The following is a 25,153-nucleotide window of genomic DNA, read 5'->3' on the forward strand; positions in this document are numbered from 1 at the left end:
CTGTTCTTCAGTCTCTTGTGACCACCTTCTAGCTGTCCTAATCTCCAAAGCCTTTCTTTAGGCTCTGTCTATATTGAAGGCAGAAGGAGCACAGCCAGGTGATCTGACTTGCCAAAATGCAGTCTCAGGAAAGAATGGTAGGCCTTCCTTATCTTGGCCAAGCAGTGAATGAGTATGCTGGGACCTCTGGTACGGAGATTACATGATGGTGCTAGTCGGGCAGGGTTTTCGTGACACAGGCCTGGTTAAAATCACCAACTAAGATTTATAGTGTGTCGGGCTGGGCTATATCTGTTTACTGGCCACCTCATGCAGCGCTGCAAGTGCCTGTTTGTAATTGGCATCAGGAAGGATATAAACTCCAAGTGAGAATCACTAGCCCCTTTTCCAGCAGCATCCCAGTTAATTGCCTGTGTAGTGTCCCAGGATAGGAAACCCTTTGTGTCATTTCCAATGGGCCACTCTTAACTGGGACACTAACTGCTTTTCCACTGAACACACTCATCCCTGGGGATTGGAGTGTTCTACCTTCACCTAGAAATGGACGTCTTTCCCTTTTCCACTGGTTAGCATCAGCAAACACTGGGGATATGAGTAGAGGTAGAGGGGGTTAATCCCCCGCCTAAAATGATATCATTTGACTTCGGCGTTCAGACAATGCTCCTTTTCTACTGGACCCTTTTCCCGTTAATTCCTGGGACAGGGTGCCAATGGAAAAGGGGCTACTGATGAGAAGTCTCAGGGTAGATAGAAGAGTAAGGGAGTAGAGCAGGAGTTGACATAACCCCAATGTCTGTGCACCATTAAGTCTTAATGAAAAAGCACACACTACCCTCTCTCCCTTTTCCAAAATTCCGGTTCTGATCCATTCTATGAATGGTAAAACTGTCTGGTTGGATCGTGGTGTTTGGTGTGTTCTATGTTAGCCAGGTCTTGGTGCAGCATACAATTGAGATTTGTCTTGCCTGTCTCTGATAAAGTAGCTTTGCCCTCAGGTTGTCAATTTTATTCTCCTGTGACTGGACACTTGCCAGTAATGTGGATGGTGTGGGGAGGTGGGGGGGGGGGTCCTCAGACCCCTGTGTTTCAAGTCATACTTGGATCTCTTGCCTGAGTTGAATGTCTCTGATCTGGTCTTTGATATTTAGTTGAGCTCACAGTTCAGCCTTGAAACCCATGGATTGTCCTATTTGGCACACAGTACTCCACACAGTTGCTAGGAATGTCAGGAGTGGTGGTGATATACACATTGAGGTTGGTTCCTGAATTCTTGAGTATGGATTTAAAATAGTCACATTGTATGTAATCTGTTCTGTGTGGGTAAAACGTTGACACACTAATATATCTGGGCAATTGAACGGATTCTACTGTGAGACCAAAGTTATTGGCTTGTCAGCTGGTGAATATTACTTCCCTCACTTGTCACAAGGGAAGTGTTTAGTTGACTACTTTACTAATTGGATTTTCAGTAACCATCTAATTCAATTCCCCACAGAATGGAAGATGTACTGATTTGACCAAAATTAATGATGATACTGTCAAACACATTGGACAATGTCCTTTGGTATTCTAACTTGCTGCAGCCAAATAGGTATTTGTAAAGAAAAGCTATAACAGTAAACTAATTGAATTAAAAGAATTAACAAATATCTGAGATAATATTCACAGTAATCCTTGTGCAAAAAAGGGACTTGCAATAGAAGATGCTGTTGGAGCAGCCTTTGTTTAGTGTAATAAGGGGAAATTCAGGAGCCTGATGCTGTTGGAAAGAAACTGTTCTTGAATCTAGAGATGCTGGTCTTCAGACTTCTGCACCTTCTGCCCGAAGGTAGCAGTGAAAAGATATTGTGACCAGGATGACAGGGTTCCTTTGAGATGTTGGCAGCCTTCTTGAGGCAGCAGCTCACATAGATGTCTGCAATGGATGGGAGGTCAGAGTTTGTGATGGACCTGGCTGTTGGCTACCTTCTGCATTCTTGGAGATGAATTGCCAAATCAGGCTATAATGCAACCAGTCAGTAAATTCTCCACAGCGTACCTTTGCTAATCCCTTAATTCCAGGAATCATTCTTGTAATCCTTCTGAGAATCCTCTCCAATGCCAGCACATCCTTTCTGAAATAAGGAGCCCAAAACTGTCCCCCTTACTCCAAATGAGGTCCAACCAGTGCCTTCTAAAGCCTCAACATCACATTCCTGTTCTTGTATCCTATTCCTCTAGATATGAATGCCAACATTGTCCTCGCCTTCTTCATCATTAATTCAACCTAGAGGTTAACTTTTAGGGCATCCTGCACGAGGATTCCCAACGCCCTTTGCACTTCTTAATTTTGTATTTTCTCTCCATCCTAATAATAATCTGTCCTTTTATTCCTTCTATTAAAGTACATGACCATACACTTTTCAACATTGTATTTCATTTGCCACTTCTCCTTCTTACTACCTGCCCCTTCATCGATCTTTGTATCATCTTCAAGCTTAACCACAAAGCCATTTATTCCACAATCTAAATAATTAACATACAAGGTAAAAAGAAGTGGCCCCAACAGCGATCCCTGCGGAACACTGCTGGTAACCGATATCCAACCAGAATAGCATCCTTTATTCCCACTCTGTTTTCTGCCGATCAGAAAATACTCTAACCATGGTAGTATCTCCCATATAATTCCATATCTTTTGAATATCTTCCACCTGAAACTTTAATATCCATTTTCCCTCTCCTATCTACTTTGCCATAGATCCTTTAAAGGTGCTGACTCCAATTTGGGCTTTTAAAATTAAACTTGAAAACCCAACTTTATCCGATACATTTGCCATTAAGATTGCTGTGATTTGCTTATCAGCAAGCAATTTTTAATGTGCATTTCATGATGAAGTTTTTTTTTAAATAGTCTTTAAAATACCAAATGGCTGAAAGTAGTTTTGGGTATGATAAACCAGATTTTGATTTACAACCAGCAGTGTGTTTTGAAGTGTGCTGCAGGTTGTATTTGTGATACATCTCCACATGTCAAAATTTTATAGGCCGCCATAGTATGTTCTCTCTTAATGACGAAAATATCTAAAGTACATCGCTCACTCTTAAAATTATATGACTAACTTGCATTTAAATTTTAGATCAGCGCAGATGGAGACATTGGCTGATCTTTTGATTCACTATTATGTCACCATCATTTTAGAAATGTAGTTGTGTTCCTTTTACCAAGTCTTATACAGTGTAAAAAATAAATATGACTTGTACACCAGAATTGACTTCAAAAAGTCCTGCTGAACGGAAAAACTTGGCTTAAAGCGAGAATTCCTTAAGCTATTACCAACTTTTTTTTTGGAAACAAGTTTAAATGGGATAAAGATGTTTCTGGCAAACAGCATTTATTGCACATTTTACTCCATCTGCCATATTTTTGACACTTGCTGAACCTATTTATTTTTTTGCATCATTTGCACAACTTGTTTTTTCCATCTGTCCTTGTAAGATTTTACTACAGTGCACTGATCTTTTTATATGTCATTAATGTAATTTATAAATAGTTGATCTCTGTGGCATTCACTAGTAGCATTTTACCACCATGATAATATTATAATTCTGTTATTCAGCCAATCATTTAATCATGTTAATAATTATCCTTCATGCCATACTTCTCCAAATCAGGAAATTTAAACATGCCTCATTTGTTGATCTTTTATCTGCTTGTTACGTTCTCAAAGAATTCTAATAATTCTGAAAATATACTTTCCTGTCATTAAACAATGTTGTCTCTACTTGATTGTACAAGTTTCTAAATGCCTTATCACCACACTACTCTAAATGGTTGCTACGCTACAATTTAGTGGTTCACTTCGAGCAGTGTAACTGGTGATTAGATGTTGAATCCAGTGACAAATGTTTAAAAATCATGTTTTTTTAATTTCCACTTGTAATAGCATCTCAGCTGGGAGAGTCATTAGGTACTTGTTTTATTACTGATACATAAAAAGAAGATACCTCTGAAACTTGCGTAAATTAGCAGTGGGAAGATTTTGTTAAAGTTTTGCGATACTTTTATTTTTTGTAGTTGAATTCAAGATCTTTAAACATTTTTCATTTGGAGCACTGACCATGAGATATTTTTCAAGACATTTGCTTGTACCAAATTTTAGAAAAAAATCTTGTAATGAGTAAGATAAGAAAAAAGACTCAAGCTTGAAACTAATTTTATTTTGCCAGTTTGGTTCTTTTTTTAAGATTTTCTGCCAATTTGATTCATTTTTTAATTTTCATTGTGATGGCTATAAAGTTTAGCTTGCATGTTTTCACTCTCTTTGAGGACTGTGATGTTAAATTGTGCAGACACCAGGGGTAAGTATGGGGCCTTGGGTGTGAGCAATCCATTAGTTAAATAGCCATTCATTAGCAAATATTACAGATTATATATTTGAATATTCAGATTTCAAGCAGGTAAAAAAAAATTGATAAGAACATCTACAAATAAGACTAGGTAGTTATTTTAAAAACTGGATTACTGAGGCCAATGGCAGAAGAAACTCCTGTGACTGAGCTCTTCAAATCCTGGTGAATGTCTGGAATTTGATATCACATATTCATTGCATGTTTTCCTTGCTTACAGGAGTCTGTGGAAGCACTTTCGAGCAGTCAGTCTGTGTTTGTTCTTACTGGTGTTTCCAGCTTATATGGCGTACATGATTTCTCAGTTTTTCCAGATGGACTTCTGGCTGCTCATCATCATCTCAAGTAGTGTTCTGACTTCATTGCAGGTAAAAGGTCAATTTTTGTTTTGCAATCCCACAACCATGTTCTGGCATTATTGCATTACAATGTGCTCATAAAATGCTGTTCTTCCACACTGTTCGATATCCTACAATTAACCATGTATTCTGCCTTCAAGTTTGACCTTCCAAAAATGCATCACCTCGCATTTATCTGGATTGAATTCCATCTGCCACTTTTCTGCCCAACTCTGTATCCTGTCAATATCCTGTTGTAACCTATGACAACCTTCAAAACTATCCACAACTCTTCCAACCTTTATATTATTTGCAAACTTAATAACCCATCCCTCGACATCTTGCCCTTGGGAATTGAATGTCACTACCAGTGACAACTAAAAATGGCTGAGAGGGATAAGCCAGATCATCCTAGACCAGACTGCTGCAATCCCACCCACATATGCCTTTTTTTGTTGCTCTTGTCTGTGGACAGTTGAACAAGCTGACTGGCTGTACCAAACAAGCATCAAGGCCTTAAAATGTCACAAGCCCACAAACAGCATGTTGCAAGATCCTGCCCTAGAATTTTGATAGCTGTCAAAAGATGTTTGGAAAAGGACATGGCAAGGGAAAGGTCTTAAGGGATGTGGACAAATGCAGGCAAATTGGATGAGGTCAGGAAGACGCCATGGTTAAGTTAGGCTGAAGGGCCCGTTTCCTTGATTTGAATTGATGAAAAATGTCTAAAGTAAGAGAAAAAGATGCACAATTTTTTTTTAATCCAATGCTACCAAATAATCCAAAGCATAAAATTCCAAACATGTAACCTTTTCTAGTACAATTGAAACAAATATTGATGAGTGTCCTTTGCTAGGGATGTTTGGAATAGAGTTGATGGTCAGGTATGATATTGAGTCAGATGTGATGTTCATTCAGTCCTTCTCTTCAGTATTACGCTCCATTTGAATCAATGGTGAATCCAATAGATAGTTTGGCTGCCAGCATTTGACCTCCAGCACATTGGACTTTTGCTTTGCACTATAGATGTGAATGTCTGATTTTAAAAAAAGGAACAGTTAAACACCAGGCTTTCAGCCAGTACAATTTGGCATATTGTTGATCGCGTGGCAACAGGTACTATCCTGCCTGCAATGCTGAAGATGTGCGCATGAGAACCAATTCCATCTCTTATTAATATCTTGGTTTTAAGAACATAGAACATTATAGCACAGTACAGATCCTTCTCCCACAATGTTGTTTCAACCTTTGTAACCCCATTCCACAATTATGTAAACCAACTTCCACCCTGATCTCAAATTTATCTGGTCAATCTCTGATAACACTCTCCCCTTCCTGGATCTCTCTGTTTCCATCTCAAGAGACAAGCTTCCCATTGGCATATACTACAAACCCTCTTACTCCCATAGCTACCTGGACTACACTTCCTCACACCCTGTCCCCTGCAAGGATTCCGTCCCCTTCTCTCACTTTCTCTGCCTCATCTGCTGTCAACGTGAGGTCTTCAAGTCCAGATCTTCCAAAATGTCTTCCTTCTTCCACTTGCATCTCCTCAATTTCCTGCTCATCTGCCCTGGACCCCTCTGCCTCACCTACCTCCTCACCAGCCTCCATATCCATTATCTGCCAGAATTTCCAGCACTTACTGCAGGATTTCACATTTTTCCTTCTCCTCCCCTCTCGGCCTTCTGCAATCCCTTACTAAAGGATTACTTAAAGTGGTATGTGTGAGGAAGGAAAAAGGTTGAGAACCACTGGGTTAGAGATTGGATATCCTCTGAATGACTCACTTTCTGACACTGCAGAGCCTTTCCCCATCTACAGGGCTCATTCAAAATATAATGGAATGCACCCCATTTATCTCATTTAAAGCAGCTATAGTAATGTACAAGAAATTCAACACTTCACTGTTAGGACAAGGAAGATTTACTGATTAATGTCCCATCTGCACAGTGAGCATTTCATTGCTACTGGACCTTTGTAGCTGGTTCATCCATTACATACAAAATAGGGCGTAGTTATTTGTCATAGTGTCTTCAACATAATCTCCCATCTCTTATGCCTCTACCGCTAAGAATGACAAGGCCAGCAGATACATAGGACTGCCACCACCACTTCTTGCTGTCCCTTCACTTCCCAAACTTCCACACCACCTTCACTTGGTAACTTTATGTCAGTTCTTCATTGTCGCTGGGTTTAAATTCTGAGCTGTCTTCTGAACAATGTTGTGAGTACCTTTAATTGGCGGGCCACGACAGTTCAAGAATACAATTCACCCAACTTTGGGAATGACAATAAATGCCAATTTGATCGTGATGCCAATCCTTGAGATTAATTTTAGAAATTGTAATTGGAAGTCACTAATGGGAAACTGGAGGAGCTCAGCGAGTTTTAGGCAATATCCATGGGCAAAAATTGTCAATCAGCATTGTGGACCAGAACGTTTTATTGAAACTCAAGTAAAAGGGGGTTGATATTACTTGTATGAAGGTGAAAAGAATCTGGGAATGGCCAAGAGGTGATAGGGTATAGACAGAAGGTAGGAGAGCAGGATGGATATGGTGATGGAGAGGGGAGGAAATTAGAAAGAAAACTAAGAACAATGGGATCAAAGAGGTGAGGGATTAGATGAGATTAGAAAAGTCAATGTTTGTTTCATTGGTTTTAAGGCTATGAGATGTATGATGTGTTGTTCAAGTTAACATCTACATGGAACGTTGCCAGGAGAAAGCAGCAGCAATCATCAAGGATCTACATCACTCAGGACATTCTCTGTTTTTGCTGCTGTCTTCAAGACTCGTACCACCAGGTTCAGCAACAGTTGCAACCCCTCCACCATCAGGCTCCTAAACAACAGATTCTATCAAAAGCCCTTTTCATACCTGTGTCCCACTAAATTGGCCTTGCAGTGTCCCAGAATAGGAATGGGGGTTTGGCTTTTCACACGACCACTCCTAACTGGACATTGAATGCTTTCACAGTTGCAAGGAGCCATCTCTGGGGTTAGGACTGTTCTACCTTCTACTAGTGACATCAGGACGCATCGAGCAATGGTAGACCTGCCCTAAAACCTGATCAATACATTATGATTTTATATTGAACAAAATTAATCATGCCTAATTATAACATACTTAAGCTTTAAGTACAGCACAGTATGAGCCCTTCAGCCCCTGTTGTTGTTGTGCCGACCAGTACAAACCTTTATAAAAACCGTGGGAAAGTGCTAGCAATAAATAGCAATAGCAGACCAATTTTAAACAGAATGGGAAAGGTGGTAGTGCTATAGCGCACAATTTGTACAGTATGGGATATTTGGTAGCACTATTGCGCACATTTATAAAGACCATGGGGACAAAGGGATGGCAGACCTGCCTTCCCAGAATTCCATGTGGCAGATAAAGGGCTGTATGTACTGTTGTGTGCCAGGAGTATTCACGGAGGGGTTTCTCTGCCGCCATTGCTTTTTCCCATGGTCTTTATAAATTGTGCACTATAGTGCTCCCAACTTTCCCATGCTGTTTAAAAATAGTCTACTATTGCCATTTATTTCCTCTCTCTCTCTCCTGCTGCAACTTTCCATGGCAAAGTTTATACCTTCATTTTAATCTTCCTCACGTTCCTACACTCACGCAAAAACTTGGGTCATTTCAATCCCACAATGCAATTGTCCATTTCTCACTTGCCTTATTGCAATGCCAGTGACTGGAGACACCAGGGATTGTACTTGGGGTCAAGGTTGTCAATCCCCAGCGTGAGATTATGTCATCTGATGCCGGTGTTGAGCTGATTTTGCTTTCACACTAGGCAATTTAAAGGCTGATTGACTGTTAATTCCAGGGATCACATGCCAGTGTGAAAGGGGCAAGAGACTCATTTAAAGGCTCTTACTTTGCATATTATTTATTGCTGAATATTTATTTTTTTCTGTATGGCAGCCAGTTTATTTACATTTCTTTCTTTGTTCATTTCTGACTTTTGTATACCTATCTTTTTTCTTGAGTATAATTACCGATAAGTCAAAATTCTGCCTGCCCACAGGTAATAGAATCTCATGGTTGTATGTGATGTCATGTATGAACTCTGACAATAAATATGAACTTTGAAGTTTGATGTTCAGTGGGGTTCCACAGACATCAGTGCCAAGTCCCTTATTTTTATGCACATTGTTAGTGGCTTGCATTTGAATGTAGGACCCATTACTTTCCAGATGACAAAATTGGCAGTGTGATGATGAAGTCTATTTCCTGTGGGAGGATATTAGTGGATTGCTTCATTGACTAAAAAGTAACAAATGGAATTCAGCCTTGAGATCTAAGGTTGTGCATTTAAAGAGTTCAACTAGGCAAGAGTCTAGCAATTGGATCCTGAAGTGTAGAAAACAAAGGTAACTTGAAATGCATTTCTACAAATCTCTGAAGGCAGCAGAACAGATGATCAAAGTTAAAAGATACTTATCTGTGCTTGGGAGGATGAAGCATAATGTAAGAAGAGACAGGTCTTGCTAGAAAAAATGTGAAACACAAGTCTCCCGAGAGTATATTTTTTTAATTTTTGGGGTAATTTTATTATAATGAAAGGGAGAAATTTTTATGAAATAGAGAGGCCTATGTGTGGTGAATAGAAAGAAGCTACAGTATCTACTGGAAAATAAATGTAAGGTCATTGAAGAAGGATTAGAAGGAGGTTGAAGTTTCTTTTACCCTATCACAATGGTGAAGACCTGGAACTTGCAGCTGGTAAAATTGTTGAAGGTATAAGCACCCATCACAATTAAAAACTATCAAAATGAAGAACTAAATTATCGAACAGCAGACCAATAGTTAAGATGGGATGTGCTAAATTGATCTTTTTTGTCCAGCATGTTCATCGGCCAAGTGGGCTCTAAATTGAATAATCCTTAATGCTGAGATTGTGTACCTTGATTCTACATTCTGTCAACATTTACCTCCCAGAATTGTGTCTCAATGCAGTCAGCTCTCAGTTCTTTTAAACATGTATGGATGCACGAGAGACTGCAGATGCTAAAATCTGGAGTCTAAAAAAAACCCCATCTGCTGGAGGAACTTGGTGGGATGAGCAGGATTGTGGGAGAAAAAGAGTGGTCAATGTTTCAGGACCAAAGTCTTTGTCAAAACTTAGTGAAGGCCTTCATGAAGGGTTCTGGCCTGAAATGACTATTTTTCTCCCACTTGATGCACCAGGTTCCTCCAGCAGATTACATTGTTCATAAATATAGGCCGGTCTTGCTCCATTCTTCATCTAGCAGCCATCCGATAGCTGTGAATCAACCTGGTAAATCTATGCTGCATTTCAACTTTGGTTTTGAAGCCCAAAACTTTAAATGACACTCTTGTCCCCCTGTACAATTGTGGAAAGATGTCTTTGGTTCTCCACTCCCCTTCCAAAGAGAACAATTAAAATTGTTTATTTCTTCCAATCAAAATGTACGCCATCTTATGATTTTGCACTGTCATTACACCAGCTGCCCACTTTCTCAATCTTGTATCTTTTTACAGACTGCTTTGTCGGCTAATTTTCTCACCCAGCTCGTCTCCTCAGCAAACCAGCACTCTTTTCTCTCTGTCCTTTTTAGGTCATAGCCTAACATGTTAATTTTTATAACTGTCATACTATTTTTTATTTATATTTTGTCGTCTTAAACATTAAAGTCTGTTCACAATATGGAGAGGATTTGAAAGGAAAACAAAAATCTATTTCTTTCATTATTAATTAAGCCTGCTTCTGGAATACATGTATCCTCACCACCAGTGAATGTTTGAATCCTAGAAGGAAACCTGCAATACACAAAAGTTTTGGAGAAACACAGCAGGTCACATAGTATCCATTAGGAAGTAAAAGGCATCCTTCCTTATGGCCAATTTGGGTCCTGAAATGACTCTACCGGGACTTGCTGAAAAGGTTAAACTACTTCATGAAGGAAATGTATATAAGTTTATTTCTAGAATGTACTTTTATTGATGAGTGAGAGCCCAAAGCCAGGCTTGCATAAGTCTAGGGTGAGATGGGAGTCAGACCTAGACACAACAATTGACAGATCTCTGTCAGGGAAGTTTATGGCTGCTATCAATGCCAGGTATAGATTGGTCCATTATAACTTTCTCCATCAACCAGACCTCACCCCATAGAAATTACACCAATATGAACCTTAATTATCAGAGATATGTTTTGGATGTTGTATAGAGGTTGGTTCCTTTTTACATTCTACCTGGCTTTGCATGAAGGTGAGGACCTTCTGATATGACCTCTGTACTAAGATCCTTAGTACAAACCCCAGAGGTTTGTCTTCTGGGGAACTTTACCACGGTTGGTAGATTACTAACTAATTCTCAAATTAAATTCACAGAAATTGCTTTATGTGTGGGCATGATATGCATAGCAGTAACATGGAAGTCTGACTCCCATGGATAGGTGTTTTTGGAGATGAATATTTGCATCCCACTCTAAAGGTTGCATACAATCTCAGGAAAGGATATAATGCCTTCCTAAAAATTTGGCATATAGGTACCTCACTGGCCCAATATAGTTACAATTCCTACTGGCTAGTCAGTAGATCTCTGTAAAGATTTTAAGTATGTGGTATTATTGTGCCTCCATATGTTTTACTGTACGCACTGACAATGGGATGATTTTTCATTCTTTCTCTGTTTAATAGGACGTATAGAGGGGAGGGGTGGAAGGGGGTTACTTGATATTTTACATTTGATATGATTGTTGATTGTTAAATATATTAAAATGATAAATAAAATATTACAAAAAAGAAAGTAAAAGATGACCAATGTTTTGGGACTCAGCCTTTCATTAGTAATTTGTTCAACTTAACCAAATCTGTGGCACATCTTTCAGGGGGCATCCTGGATAATCCCACTCCCTCGTGCTTTCTCCACATCCCCACAGTTTTTTTTTCTTATGTTGGTCAGATTTTATTTTGAACACCCTATTAGGTTATATTTTCCAAACCTTTACCACTTTGTTACATTGAAAAACAAAAGGAACAAAAGATGCTGGTCACTCAGTTTAATTGCAGCTGTGTTCTTATTGTTAAATTAATCAAATACTTTTCATTATTCTAACTAAAGCCTTTTTATGCTCTTTTGTATGCTTATCAAATCTTTACTTTGTTTTGTCTTTGCAGAGAACAGACAGCTTCCTCAGCATATTCACATTTCTCTAGTTCCTTATCCTTAAAAACTATTTAATCCATCTTTTTCTATACACAAATTTTCTACCTCTTTGTGACTTTAGTGTAGTTTCATCTTTTGTATATTCTCCACATTTATTATGCCCAGTATCCCATATCCTTTTCTATAGCTTTATTATTTTGTCTTCCCACTTTCAAAGATTTCTATGCGATATCTTTAAAATTGTACTATGCCTCTCCTGTTATTAATGTCAAAATGTATTACTTCACATATTTTTCCATTGAATTTAATCTTGTACCTATTCATCTGACAGATGTTCAATAAGTGATTAATTTGTCTTGACTCGAGCTGAAGTCCCTTCTTTTATCTGATGGTCTCATTCCTAAAGACTAGAATTCCCACCACACCCCCCTATACCCACCCCATTTCAGAATATTGAACTTGAAGCAAAGAGATCTCTATTTCTTTTGCCCAAGTATTCTTTCATGATTTCAGGGTGGCAATCTAAGTGTGATAAGTAAGGGAACAGCCAAAAATTCACAGCAACTCTAAGAACACCTTTGGGAAAGGATGAAGCAGTTTGATCTCACACCATCTTAAACTGATTATGAATTAAGTCAATCAAAGCGATGGTGCCTAATAATGAGTGATAAACAATCTGACCCACCTCTTGGTGTAATAACTACCAAATTTATGCCAACCTCACCCATATACATTTCTTAAGTTTCTAAATTGAAGATTTAGAAAGATCCAGAAGTGGGGGGGAATTCTTGTGTGCTTCATTTAGTTTGAACGTGTATAATCTTAGAGAAATTGTGCCTCGAGTTTCAATTGGCTTAAAATTCCCACTGTTAGTTAAAGAGTGGAATCTCTTGAGAAATATTTGATTTGGATTAATACATATAGCAGGCCTGTCTGTATTTTGAGTGGAAATGGAAATACTATTTTTTATATTAAGCATATCCCATTTGACTCTGTGTAACAGATTCATTTTGAATATTTAAGTTGTTAGTGTTTTGTGTATTATAAATTACCTTTTTTTTGTCACTGTAACTTAAATCCACAAATTGGAGGTGGCATGTTGATAATTGATATTTGGTTGAAAGCATGCTTGTAACTCTTCTTTCCATTGATAACAGGTACTTGGAACACTCTTCATCTATATTCTTTTTATGGTGGAGGAGTTCAGTAAGGAACCAATGGAAAATCTTGATGATGTAATCTATTATGTGAATGGTACTTACCGCTTACTTGAATTCCTGGTGGCTTTGTGTGTTGTTGCATATGGTGTCGCAGAGACAATATTAGGAGAATGGACTTGGATGGGTTCATCCATCATCTTTGTCCATTCCTACTTCAATGTCTGGCTTCGAGCACAGTTGGGCTGGAAGAGCTTTCTTCTCCGCAGGGATGCAGCAAACAAGATCAACTCACTGCCAACTGCCACTAAAGAGCAGCTTGAAGAGCACAATGACATTTGTTCCATCTGTTACCAGGTATGTAGCAAAGCACCAGTGAAACACTTAAGCCTTGGCTTTAGTACCCAAACTGTCTCTTTCAGGGCTATTGCAATTGGCTGTCCTTATGTTCAGCTCACATTTTGTTTGTGTATTAGCTTCTGGTAATTTTTAACTGCTATAAAATTCCTTTCATATTTTCCATTGTGACTTAAGTTATGAAATTGCCTTAATATAACCAAACCATATTTAAAGTAGAAGTTGTTTTAAAAATCCTTGTGATTTTTTTTGTACTTAATTGGGCCTTCACTGAGATTGAGGCTTTTAAGAGTGAACAACTGAATGTAAGGGTATTGAGGTAGCATTCACATTTCATTGATGATTGTCTTTAGTATATTCATGCAAAACCAAAGGTAGCTCATGTAAAGAAAATAAGAAAGGAATTTTTTATTTTACCATTTAGGGAGGAATAAAATCTTGTCCAGTGGAAACCACATTTCTTTGCAATGTCTTTTGCTGATGGTGCTTTTGAAGCTTTTTAAGAATATAATTTATATCTTTAAGCGTTGTAATTATAATTGGAAATAATTGTCTCAAACAACAATAAGTTGCCATGAAAACATTTGATACATGTGTTTAATTAGTGGACAAAAGTGTTCAAAACATTTTCTTAAACCATGTAAAGGTTCCATTTGCAAGAGTCACTTCACTATAATTTTTTGAAAAAGCTAGCATCTGCTTCCAGGTTAGCAGATGGCTGCGTAATTGAGTTGCAGGTTCAATTGAATTACATGTAAATTAGAAACCTATTGGTTTTGAGAATCATGGCTTTATTGCACAGGTGGCTGTTTATTGAAGGTGACCAGAAGGACAGATTTAACTGTGTGCAGAAGGGTTGGGCTGCAGTTTGGCTCTTCGTGGCTCACTTGGGAATGTGCTCGGTCATCCCTCCTTCATGTAATTCTGCATTGCATCTGTAGCTCATTCTCTTCCTTTTGGAAGGGGCTGGTATGTCATACTCCAGCATGCATATATGCTTGTTTACTTTAACAGTAGTTACAATCTCTACTGCTTTCACATGCACACTCACAAACATGCATTCTAGTACAAATCACTCCATAGGAATACAGAAAACAAACCCGATCTGATTTTTAAAAAATAAATCTACTCCTCATTTCTAGATCAGGTTACTTGATATGCTGCTTTAATTGAACCTAAGTCAACCGACCTGCATGGCTTGCCCACTAAGGATTTACCTTCATTATTTTGATATGCTTTCCTTTGTTGGTCATCTGAAGAATCTGTCTGATCAGATAATTCTGCTGTAACTGTGACGTCATTTGTTTTTTGATGTGAATAGCGTATCTTAACTTTGCTTGTTATTTGGACTATTGTGGCTTTGCATCCTGACCTCAACTTTAGAGATCTTTCATAGCACAGAAACAAGCAAATTGTCCACACCAACCAGTGGGCACCCTTCCATGTTAGTCCAATCTCCCTGCACTCGATTCATAGCCTTGTGTGTCTTGGCAATTCAAGTACTCATTTAGAAAACTCTAAAATGCTGACAGTGACCCAGGAGAACTGAGAAGCACTAAACAATGCACAGCATTACACTGAGACCAAGAGGCACCAGCTAATGTATAGACACCCCCCTGGGGGAGAGATATGGAGAGACACTAGACAGTGCACAGATATCCCCCCTGAGAGAGAGAGACTGATGCAGCAGTCACTCAGATGCAAGTTTTAAAATTCTAGATATTAATGTATTACACCTTCAGGGATGTTTCATTCATTATAAAAATTCAAAAGGCTGTGAATGTTGTACCTTGGAGCAAAAAACAAACTGCTAGAGGAATTCAGCACAAATGAAGAGGAACTAGAGGATTGGAAGGTTTGGCAGCATCTTTAGAGAGAAATGGACAGTCAACATTTCAGGTCAAGACCCTGCATCAGGAGTCCAGTGACCTTCTCACTGCCTATCAAGATGCTGCCTGACTTGCTAAGATCCTCGATCAATTTTTTTTGGTTTCATTACAAATGGACTTAATTCTTTTTTTAATTTGTGATATATACTAAACTACTGAAACAGCATGACATTATCATTCTTAACTAAGGAAACCAATCCTATCCAGAGTTTGAATAGAAACTGGTCTAACTGTTTCCTGACTGTCGTAATCTAAATTGACGGCAACTTTAATGTTTAATATTGCATGAAATATATTTAATTAAATTGTTACTAATACTAGTGGGTCAAAAATTGGAATGCATTGTTATTTTCCATTTAAGTTTTATTTTTTCTCTTTATTTTGAGCGATACTAAGGTGAGAACATGTTCAAAAGAGATTGCACAAATGTTCATCTGGCACTTTTTTTGCTTGATGGAATAACAAGATCATGGTGTATCAATGTTACTGTTCCCTTTGCGAATTGATAGAATTTTGGACTGCCCTGTTTAAAATTAAACTGCACAGCCCTTTCTAAGCTGGGTTTGACTTTTGGTGCACGTTTAAGATAGCTGAGTTGGGGCAGTGTTTGACATCAACAAGTAAAATGTTTGGCAGCATTTACGTTTAAAGTGATTACCCTTGATTCTGCTTAACAACAGTGGATAATCATCGAGTGAGGAAGGGGACAACATGACTGTTATATACCTATTGTATTAATTACCCATTGCTTATTTGGTCTTGTCAATGAGTAACCTATCGGGTTCTTGGTATAGGTTGAAAAAGCAGAAGTCACTAATTATTGAAAGGTAGGGTAAGCTAAATGAGGAAAAAATATAATCTGTTATGTTTCTTACCAAATTAAATGATCTTCTCTTTAGGATATGCTTTCTGCAGTGATTACACCATGCAGTCATTTCTTTCATTCGGCCTGTCTCAAGAAGTGGCTGTATGTGCAAGAAACTTGTCCATTATGTCACCAGCAGCTGAAATCTCCTGTGCAGCAGGTCGCAGCAACACCACAGCAAGGAGCAGACGAGCAGTTGCCCCTCAATGAGGGCAGAACAGAACAAAAATTGGCGGGACAAGAACGTGTATTTCCTGGTCAAGTTTCAGATCCATCTTTAGATACTGGAGGTGCCCCTATAGGAAACAACAGAGAAGGGCAGAATGATCTAAATACTGATTGCCATTCTCATGCTGACCCAGGCAGAGATGATCATTCATGTCCACAAAATGGTGGAGCTGAGTATCCACATCCAGCAGAACTTTGTGAGGATGAAGATGGACAATTGTCTGCAAAACAGAATTTCAATGAACAGCACATCAAGGTGTCAGATTCCCAAGAATCTGCCATGATACTGCAGTAATGATAACATAATGTCGGCAATGTTTTTAATTTTGAACTTGTCAGTTTAAACAGGAGGGGGAAATGTGGTGTATTTGCATATAAACCGAATGTAATGTTCTCACAAGCAGGTCTGGAGACATTTTCGAAGAAGGGATCTAGTGATTTTTGTTGCCACATCATCTTTACAGTATTAGACAGCCACGACGGAATGGAGAGGATGTTTTTGTTAGATCTTTTGTAGGCATGAAATAATTAGATTGACTGGCGTATTATATTTATATTTAGAAGCTTTAAGCATGGTTAAAGTCACATGCTCCAAGCAGACTTTTTAATAAAAAAAAATAAAGTTTTGTAGCTCTATATTCAGTGGCTGTGATTGCACTGACATCGTTTGTAGTGCATTTCCAGAGTATTTAGCAAGTCCCTGATGAATGGTGCGTGAATAACTTTGGTTTCTCTTTACCTGTTCAATGAAGTAGACTGGAGTTTTTATGAACACTGTGATTCCTTTGGGGTTCTTGAAGGGTCACAAGTGGGACAAACTTCAGGATACAGATAAGGGCAGGGTTGCACGATAAATGTGGCACGTTTGACTTCTGAAACCTGAGGGGTACAGTATTTCAACTTATGATTTGTGGAAATGATTACATTAACTTGTATGATGAAACACAGCAAAAAGAAAAAAGCCATTTTGTAGCTCTGATGGGTTTTGCAGAGTTTTCTTTTTGGAGGAAGTGAATACTGATGTATTTTCTGAATTCATCATGGCTTAAGCAGGTAGCTTACCTCCGATATTACTTACTGTGTGCACTTGAACAGAAAAGGTGAACTTTTTTAAAAAAATTAACCATGAGTGAACCAGAGAAATAGGAGTATTACACTCTGTAGCTTTTGAAAGTTGACATCCTTAATGTGAACAATTTGTGAACAAGCAAGCTGGTGTTGAATAATAAATGAAACCATGGATAGAATCATTCTGACCCAGTTCCTCGGGGACTTTATTTTGAGAATGTATATACCTGAATAAATGCACCAAGGTCATCAAATGCACAGACGCTGATTTCTCCACTTTCAAAGTCACTGTTGATGTAACTCGGTCCACTGGAGCACAGAGTAAATTCAATCATCCCATCATTACTGGTTGTTCCTCCTCCGATTTACATTTATTTATGCAATGATGATTAAATCATAGTTAGGAATGTCCACCTTGACTGTTTTCATGTTCCTTTCTGCCCAAAAATCATCCGACCAACGTATTACATTGAATTAATGCTTAGGTGGAGCCCAACTAACCTTGTAAGCTGGAAATTGAACCTGGAATAGGTGTGGTGAGATTTCATCTTTGTTTTGTGCGTCTCTCGAGATATGCATCATGCCACCCCATCCTAATGGTCCCTCATTTGAGTCATTTTGTGAAACCTCTTTTTGATTCAATATATATTTTTTGTTATTTGCTGAATATACTTATGACTGGAACTCCAAATGTTTCAGGTTCATAAGCTGTAAAACCTCATCAAGAAAAATCAACACATTTTTAATTTAAATCTTGGTTGTACTTAACAAGTGTGTCAGCTGAATTTAGAAGAGTTGTGCAATTTATTTAAAATAACTGACCTTGCGAATGACTTCTGAAAGCTTGCTGAAATTTTGCAGTCACATGAGAAAATCATTAATGTAAAGAATCCTACAACTTTTATGTCTTTTTACCACAGACCTTGATTTGATCCTTCCACTGATGCTTAAAGAACATATTCAGTGTTATGGTTCAACAACTCAGTCAATCCCAGAGTATCCTTAATAACCTCTGGGTTGCCAAAAAAATTGAGAGAAGTGTCCCATAGAAGGATCAAAGAATGGTCCAATTCATGACATTGCCTCTTTTAATCAACTTTCCAGATTCTTCCTTTAACCTGTTCCCCCTCCTGTTGGTTACTTAGCTGCTTTTTCTGAGCTGGAGATTTGATATGCATATAGGGTAGCTGGGGTATATAAGGTACTGTGGGCATGGCATTACAAAGAGTAGCTTACTAGTTCCACCATGTTGCCCGACCCCTAAAGGACAAATCTACCTCACTGGCTCTGCCAGAAGGACTGAGGTGAAGGCAAATTGTACAGCACCTCATCACTGGGAATGTTGGCTTGGGCGAGTCACATTAGTTGCTGTGCCCTTCGATTAACGTCGGAGCATTTTGAATCCTTGATCTTGGAGGCATGTTGGAGAACAGCGATTGCTGTATGGTCGCATGTGAGGCTTTTATCCTCAGTCAACCAAAGGTTATGCTGGCATTTTGAAGGCAGTGGTAAATTTCATCACTGATGTCTGCTGTCACTGATATGTGGTGTCACAGTGGTTCACATTTTCCACGTTCTTGCCACGAATTGATATTGTCGATCAGCCTGGTGGTAAGTTTTAGAGGACTTCTGCTTGCGATTTTTGAGTTGTGGCCCACCCTCTCATTTGCTTTGGTGAGGATGACTTGGAGATTTGCCTCTGAGTGTCCTCGAACACGGGTATAGATTTGACTCGGTTGTTCAAAACTTGGGATCCACAAGAGCTATTGGCCATTAGCAATAGCAGAATAATTAGCGGTTTGGAATATCCCTCCTTCTACAATTACAAACAAACCATCAGACCAATCCTGGATCAATGAGAAATACAGATAAGAATAGCAAGAGCAGTACCAGGCACCCCTAAAAGTGACATGCTGATCTGGTGAAGCTACAGACATGCTTGGCAATACAAACATTTTGCTAGAAACCTATCTAAGTGAACCTATATTCAACAGATCAATCAAAACTCTTGCAGTTTTGTCACATCCAACCCCGAATGGTTATCACGAAACAGCTGAGCACATTCCAATAAAAACATATATGTATATTTTAACATCATATCTGAACAGTTGATCCACACATAGTTCAGATAGTTTCACAACTCTGGAGAAGCTATCCTGGCTTGTGAATTTTCCGCATTTCTGCATTTTTAAAATCCACCTCCACATTTTACCTGCCCACTGTGACTCTGCTTGTTCCATGCAGTGCTATGATCTTATTATGCCAACTTTGGCTGCCATGTTTCCCGCAACATTGCAGCAGCAGTGTGCCCCCAATACACTCCCCCTCAATTGCAAAGCGTTTCCAACGTGTTGCAATGCCTTGCTGTTTATACCAGCAGCTTTTCCTTGTGTTTTAACTTATATCTCGAAAACCGTGTGTGAAGAAACGATTGGGAAAGACTCATTGCTTTTACGGTTAGTTGAAGAAAAACCCCGAGTAATAGATGAACATCAGTGCAAATGGTTATTGAGTGGGCAGGGACACTGCCTGGGGATTGGGTACAGGTTGGGCAGGGACACTGCCTGGGGATTGGGTACAGGTTGGGCAGGGGCTCTGCCTGGGGATTGCGTACAGGTTGGAAAGGGGCTCTGCCTGGGGATTGAGGGCAGGTTGGTCAGGTGTGCTAACTGGGGATTGGGTGCAGGGTAATAGTTACTACTTGGAGATTGGATGTGAGTTTGGCACTGCTTGACATGCTGGATGCCCAATTATGGGCAAGTACTGCTTGGGGTCAGGAAAACCAGACACTCTGGTTGAGCATAGGTCAACCAGGTACTGCCTGGTGATCTAGAAGGGGCTTGGAGTCTGGGTACAGATGGTGGTGTCTGTCTGATATACAGTGTACTGTGTTCACTGTTTTAAAAAAAAACTATTTTGTTTGAAATTACTTTTTTAATGGATTGAAGCAGGTAATTTTGTGTGTACTTTTTCAAAAAATATTCCTAATTGCTGTCGCTGCCCCCCAAACACCCCACAAGGGGCGCTATGTCTCCTTGATCCCCACTGTATGCCTCGTGCAAGTGCTCAGCTCTTTTTCTTTTTTTGGACCCCTCTCACATGCCTGGCTGTCTCACTGGCAATAGACAATTGCTTCATTATTCCCTGTTGATTTAAAAATTAAGATTAATCTGATTGATTCCCATTCATTGGTTTATCCATAATTAGCACCCTCCTGATGGAAAGTTGTTGACAGGCTTGTTTATTGGAACCAGCAAGTAAAATGCTCATAAGTTCTCCAGTTGGGTTCCACTGTTCTCCTGACCTCATTACAATCTTGGTCCAAGTTTGGACAAGAGATTGATTTGCGGTTACTCTTACTTTATCTCAATCTTATAAGGTTACGGATATTGGGAAAATTCCATTGGCTGCAGTCATGTTTAGTACAATGCTTGTGATTGAATTTCTGCCTCAAGACATTGTTAAAGGAGCTCTTTAGGGAAATGAACTTGGACTAAACATTTCCATCTGTTTCAGAAATGGCTCTTTCTCCAAAAATTCAGAAATGTTCCTCAGTATTCGTTTATTATCATCTGACCTCACACATACATTTGGTGACTTCAGAGTTCTGTTTTGTAACTACCCAAGTATGGAGCAGTTAGTATGTACATGCCCTAAGATAGGGACGATATTTGGGCTTGGCCTTGCGTCTTGCTGGCAAGAGTATCAGGTTTGCTGGGTTCACAGAGAGACAAGTCTGGACCCACATGTTAAAATCACACATAACTTTTATTAACACATGGAAAACAAATTGGAAAATGTTAAATGGTACTCAATCATAATTTGTCTTAAGGAACGATATAGATGTTTACCTCTGACTTCAGTTGGACTGAATACTCAACCCACTCACACTAGAAACTGGGTCTTTTTATACACACACACACACACACACACACAAAGTACTGACCTATCACAGAACTAATGGCTCAGCTTCAATGTACTGCACACCTTACCCGTGACACTTCCACTGATGTCCACTGTAGTGATCTGGCATGAAGCGATGTCCAGAGCTTGGACCACGAGGCAGAGAAAAAGTATGTGCTGGGCATTGGTGTTATATTCAGTACTAATAACCTAGGCTATTTAAATTGGCAAAGATGTCCAACCTTGATTGACAGGTGATGTGACTGCCAAATAAGTTTCAGACTGGGATGGCATGTGACCACCCACAATACACACATTCCAGATAGGCAGGGAGGGCACATTTCCTCCACACACACCTTGCTGGTAATTCAAATTTCTGTGCAATTACATGTCCATTATGATTAACATATAGTGTTTTTACCATCCACATCATTGGGCTCTCTGCTGTCCAGAAATTGGATCAACAACATAAATACTGTGGCCAGAAGAATGGGTGAAAGTTTGCCTGCTCTGTGGTGACTTGACACATCACCTCGTCCATCATCTGCAAAACAACCAGGGGAGTCTGGTGAAATACTCTGCAGATATCCGGGTGAGTATAATATTCAAAAATGATGTCATTCAGTGGTAAAGAGGCTGCATGATGTGTATTCAATTCCACTAGCTCTAATCAAATGTGGTGGCAGTGTGTGTCTACAAGCTGTTTTATGGCATGAGCTAAAGGTTCTACAGTTAGTGATTTCAATATCAATGACCTCTCTTATCTGATAGATTAGGGGCAACAAGTGCAAGGAAACTATTTCTAAGACTCCAACGTGCATCATTCTGAAAATGTCACCGTTCCTTCATAATTTCCAGATCAAATTCATGAAGCTACCAATCGAACCGTCCTGATGGAATATATTCCATACATGTAAGATGGTGGAGAACAATTTGGGAATTGAGCAAATCAACATCCCACTGATGAATTTAAAATGGTCACAAGTTTGAAGACTTGGTGAAGAACTTACAACTATTTTGCATTACAAATTTGTTCTTTCTATTAATCATTTTGCAATTGAGCAATACTTTTATCCAGAACCATAATTTGTACATGTCAAATGAAAATTGAATGACATGATATTCTCCTTGGAGTGATTTGCTCACCAGCTGAGGTAATAAAATGCTATTTGGTTTTCTTTGGACATCAGTATTAGGTACACCTCATTTTTTTCTGTAAATCTCGCTGATGAGAACTTTGATTTTCGTTACTATAGGAAAAAAAGTTGGAACTTGAGACTCCTATATATATATATATATATAGTTCATAGGAGTACACTAATTCACATATTACATGTTCTCTTCTGAAGATTGTTTTGTGGGTTTCAGTAACAGATGTATTAAGGGAAATTTACCTAAGTGGTCCTCTGTATAGGGTCTCTGGTCTGAAATGTTAACTTTTTCTTTCGTTGTTGCTGTCTAGCCTTCAGCAAAGTTCCAACATTGTTTTTATTTCAGATTTCTAGAATCTGCAGATTTTTTTTATGTTCATTTCTATGAATGAACTTGAATACAAGTGAAAACATAAAGATTCCAGGAAATGGAATTGATTGAAAACTGACACGTTGCCTCCACCTGCAGTAACGTGGGCCTGGTTCTATACATGTTATCCTGCAGATGGGTTACTTGAGAAGGTACCAACCTTGTTAAGGCTGATTTAATACATGCAATTCCCGTTGGTCATACCAGAAAGACAACAATTATGTTTGGTATTATTTAATTTTTAAAAATGAGTTGGTAGAATTCAGAGGGTCAAGCAGTACGTGAGAGAAAAAGAACTATTGATATTTCAAGTTGACCTGCTGCATTCCTCAGGCTGATTGTTTTTGCCTGAGATTCTAGTATCTGCAATCTCTCATGTGTCTCTTAGATCTGACAGGTGTATCTACTGAACAGCACAAGAAGATCTCTGATGTAGGGTAGTACTGATTTGTCTAGTACTTTGATCGTTTCAGAACTCATGACATTCATGTGAAATTCCACTCGTTTTGGAGAGGTGCATGATTCCCGTCACTGGATACTCGTGGATGAATCTTATTATCTCAGAATTTGGAAGATGTTTATTAACAAGTGGCACACATTTCTGACTACATTATATGCAAGCAAATATTTGCGGATGTACTTGATTATCAAGTACAATCATTTTGAAAATAATTCAGCAAATATTTTTCCTTCATATTTGTACGTTGGGAAGGAAAATGGGTATAGCTAAAATGTGATTAGAGAAATTTAAATCCAGAGGTGTGGTACCATTATTTAAATATCAAATATTCAGATAAACTAAAATATTGTTACTTAAAGAGTAATGGAATTGAATTCATGGATGCCTTCTTTTGATGTCTTTTGAAACAATGTTATACCTATTAGCTCAGAAAATTGATATTTTGGAAAATTATAAATAGCCAAAACAACATAAAGATAGTGGGCCTAAAGGAAGATGAAGAATGGCCGTTCCACATTGCCACCATCAAGAAGTTGCTGACTGACAGTTGTTCCAGTTCTTACTGACAATCCACTTGGCTTCAAACCGGTGCGGACTCGAAAGGCCGACATGGCCTGTTTCCGCTCTGTAAATGGTTGTATGGTTATACCAACAGCCACATATGAGCAGAACTGAGTGCGTTCCAGACTATTGAAGTGAGCTGTTCTGATGATTTGGTATTAAGACCAGTATGTTCCAAAGAGACATATTGGGGGTTCTACCGAAACTTCAGTCATTCATAATTGGAAACCTTAAATTTTCTTCTATTTTGAGCCAAAGTTCAAGTACGTAGTTTAACTCCATTGATTCGGGGTGTGCTTTAACACTATTATCCACACCTGATCTAAATAAAGACTTCCCATCTTTTCTGCCTTGATGTTCATCCACAAAATCCAATTATCCAAATAATCACTTGCATCGTACATTTGGTTCTATAATTACATTTTAATATGAAGTGGGAGTTGTTTTTTGAGGCTTGTCAAATATTTTTAGTGTTAAATTGGTACTTTGTTGCAAGTGAACTTGCAAGATGCTTCATCCAAAAACTAATGTGAATGCACAGTTCCATCAGAATTCTCCAATCTATTTCTCATTCATATGTGATGTATTTTAAATCATGGTGAGTTATTCAAATAAAGTACATCTCAAGAATTACCATTAATCTTAATTTCTCTTCTATTCAGAGTTTAATGTCAGTTGCCTTTGTGACAGAGTATATAGAGATATATAGATATGTTTTTGGGAGATAAATTGGGAAAGGTTTGTAAGAGTAGGTCACATAAAAACACTTTAAAACAGATCATATTTAAAATACTGGAGTTTTGCCCCATGGTAGACGTATCAGCTCCAGAGCTTTTGCAAGAGCTTTAGAAGAGTGCTCAAGAAACTTCACTAATGGATTGTTGTTTACAAAAGGCAACAGATGAAAGAGCATGTCGGAGCCGCTATGTCTGGAAGAGAACTTACTGTTCTGAGGATCATGTGGTTTTGCAAGCAGAGAGAGTCAAGCAGGCTTTCTCTCACACAGAGAGAGAGAGAGACACACACACACACACACACACACACACACACACACACACACACACACACAGATCACTTGTACAATGTTGCAGCCAGCAGAAGTAGCAGGGACTGGAACAGAACAAGCTGGCAAGCCAGTTGGTCAAAGCCTTTGTGGCTCATGCAAGAGGAGAGGACTGGCTGTCTAATGTTTCGCTTGGAATAAGAGAATCAAAAAGGAACTCTGGTCACCTGAAGGAAAGAGGATATCATCTGGAGAACCCTGAAGGGGCAAATTTC

The 25,153-nt window shown here is 38.8% G+C and overlaps 1 protein-coding gene across 3 annotated transcripts in view; it reads left to right on the plus strand.

The window, feature by feature from the left end:
* The window catches only part of rnf145a (ring finger protein 145a), an 86,050-nt gene extending 68,432 nt beyond the window's left edge, over positions 1 to 17,618 (plus strand). For all 3 annotated transcript variants that reach the window (XM_069898991.1, XM_069898990.1, XM_069898992.1), the window contains 3 exons: positions 4,607 to 4,754; positions 13,024 to 13,380; positions 16,169 to 17,618. In XM_069898991.1, the coding sequence (XP_069755092.1) occupies positions 4,607 to 4,754; positions 13,024 to 13,380; positions 16,169 to 16,657 (994 nt within the window). In that variant the 3' untranslated portion in view covers positions 16,658 to 17,618. The remainder of the gene's footprint in view (positions 1 to 4,606; positions 4,755 to 13,023; positions 13,381 to 16,168) is intronic.
* Positions 17,619 to 25,153: the final 7,535 nt, after the last annotated feature.

This window comes from Narcine bancroftii, chromosome 9 (assembly GCF_036971445.1).
Source record: "Narcine bancroftii isolate sNarBan1 chromosome 9, sNarBan1.hap1, whole genome shotgun sequence".
Classification (NCBI taxonomy): domain Eukaryota; kingdom Metazoa; phylum Chordata; class Chondrichthyes; order Torpediniformes; family Narcinidae; genus Narcine; species Narcine bancroftii.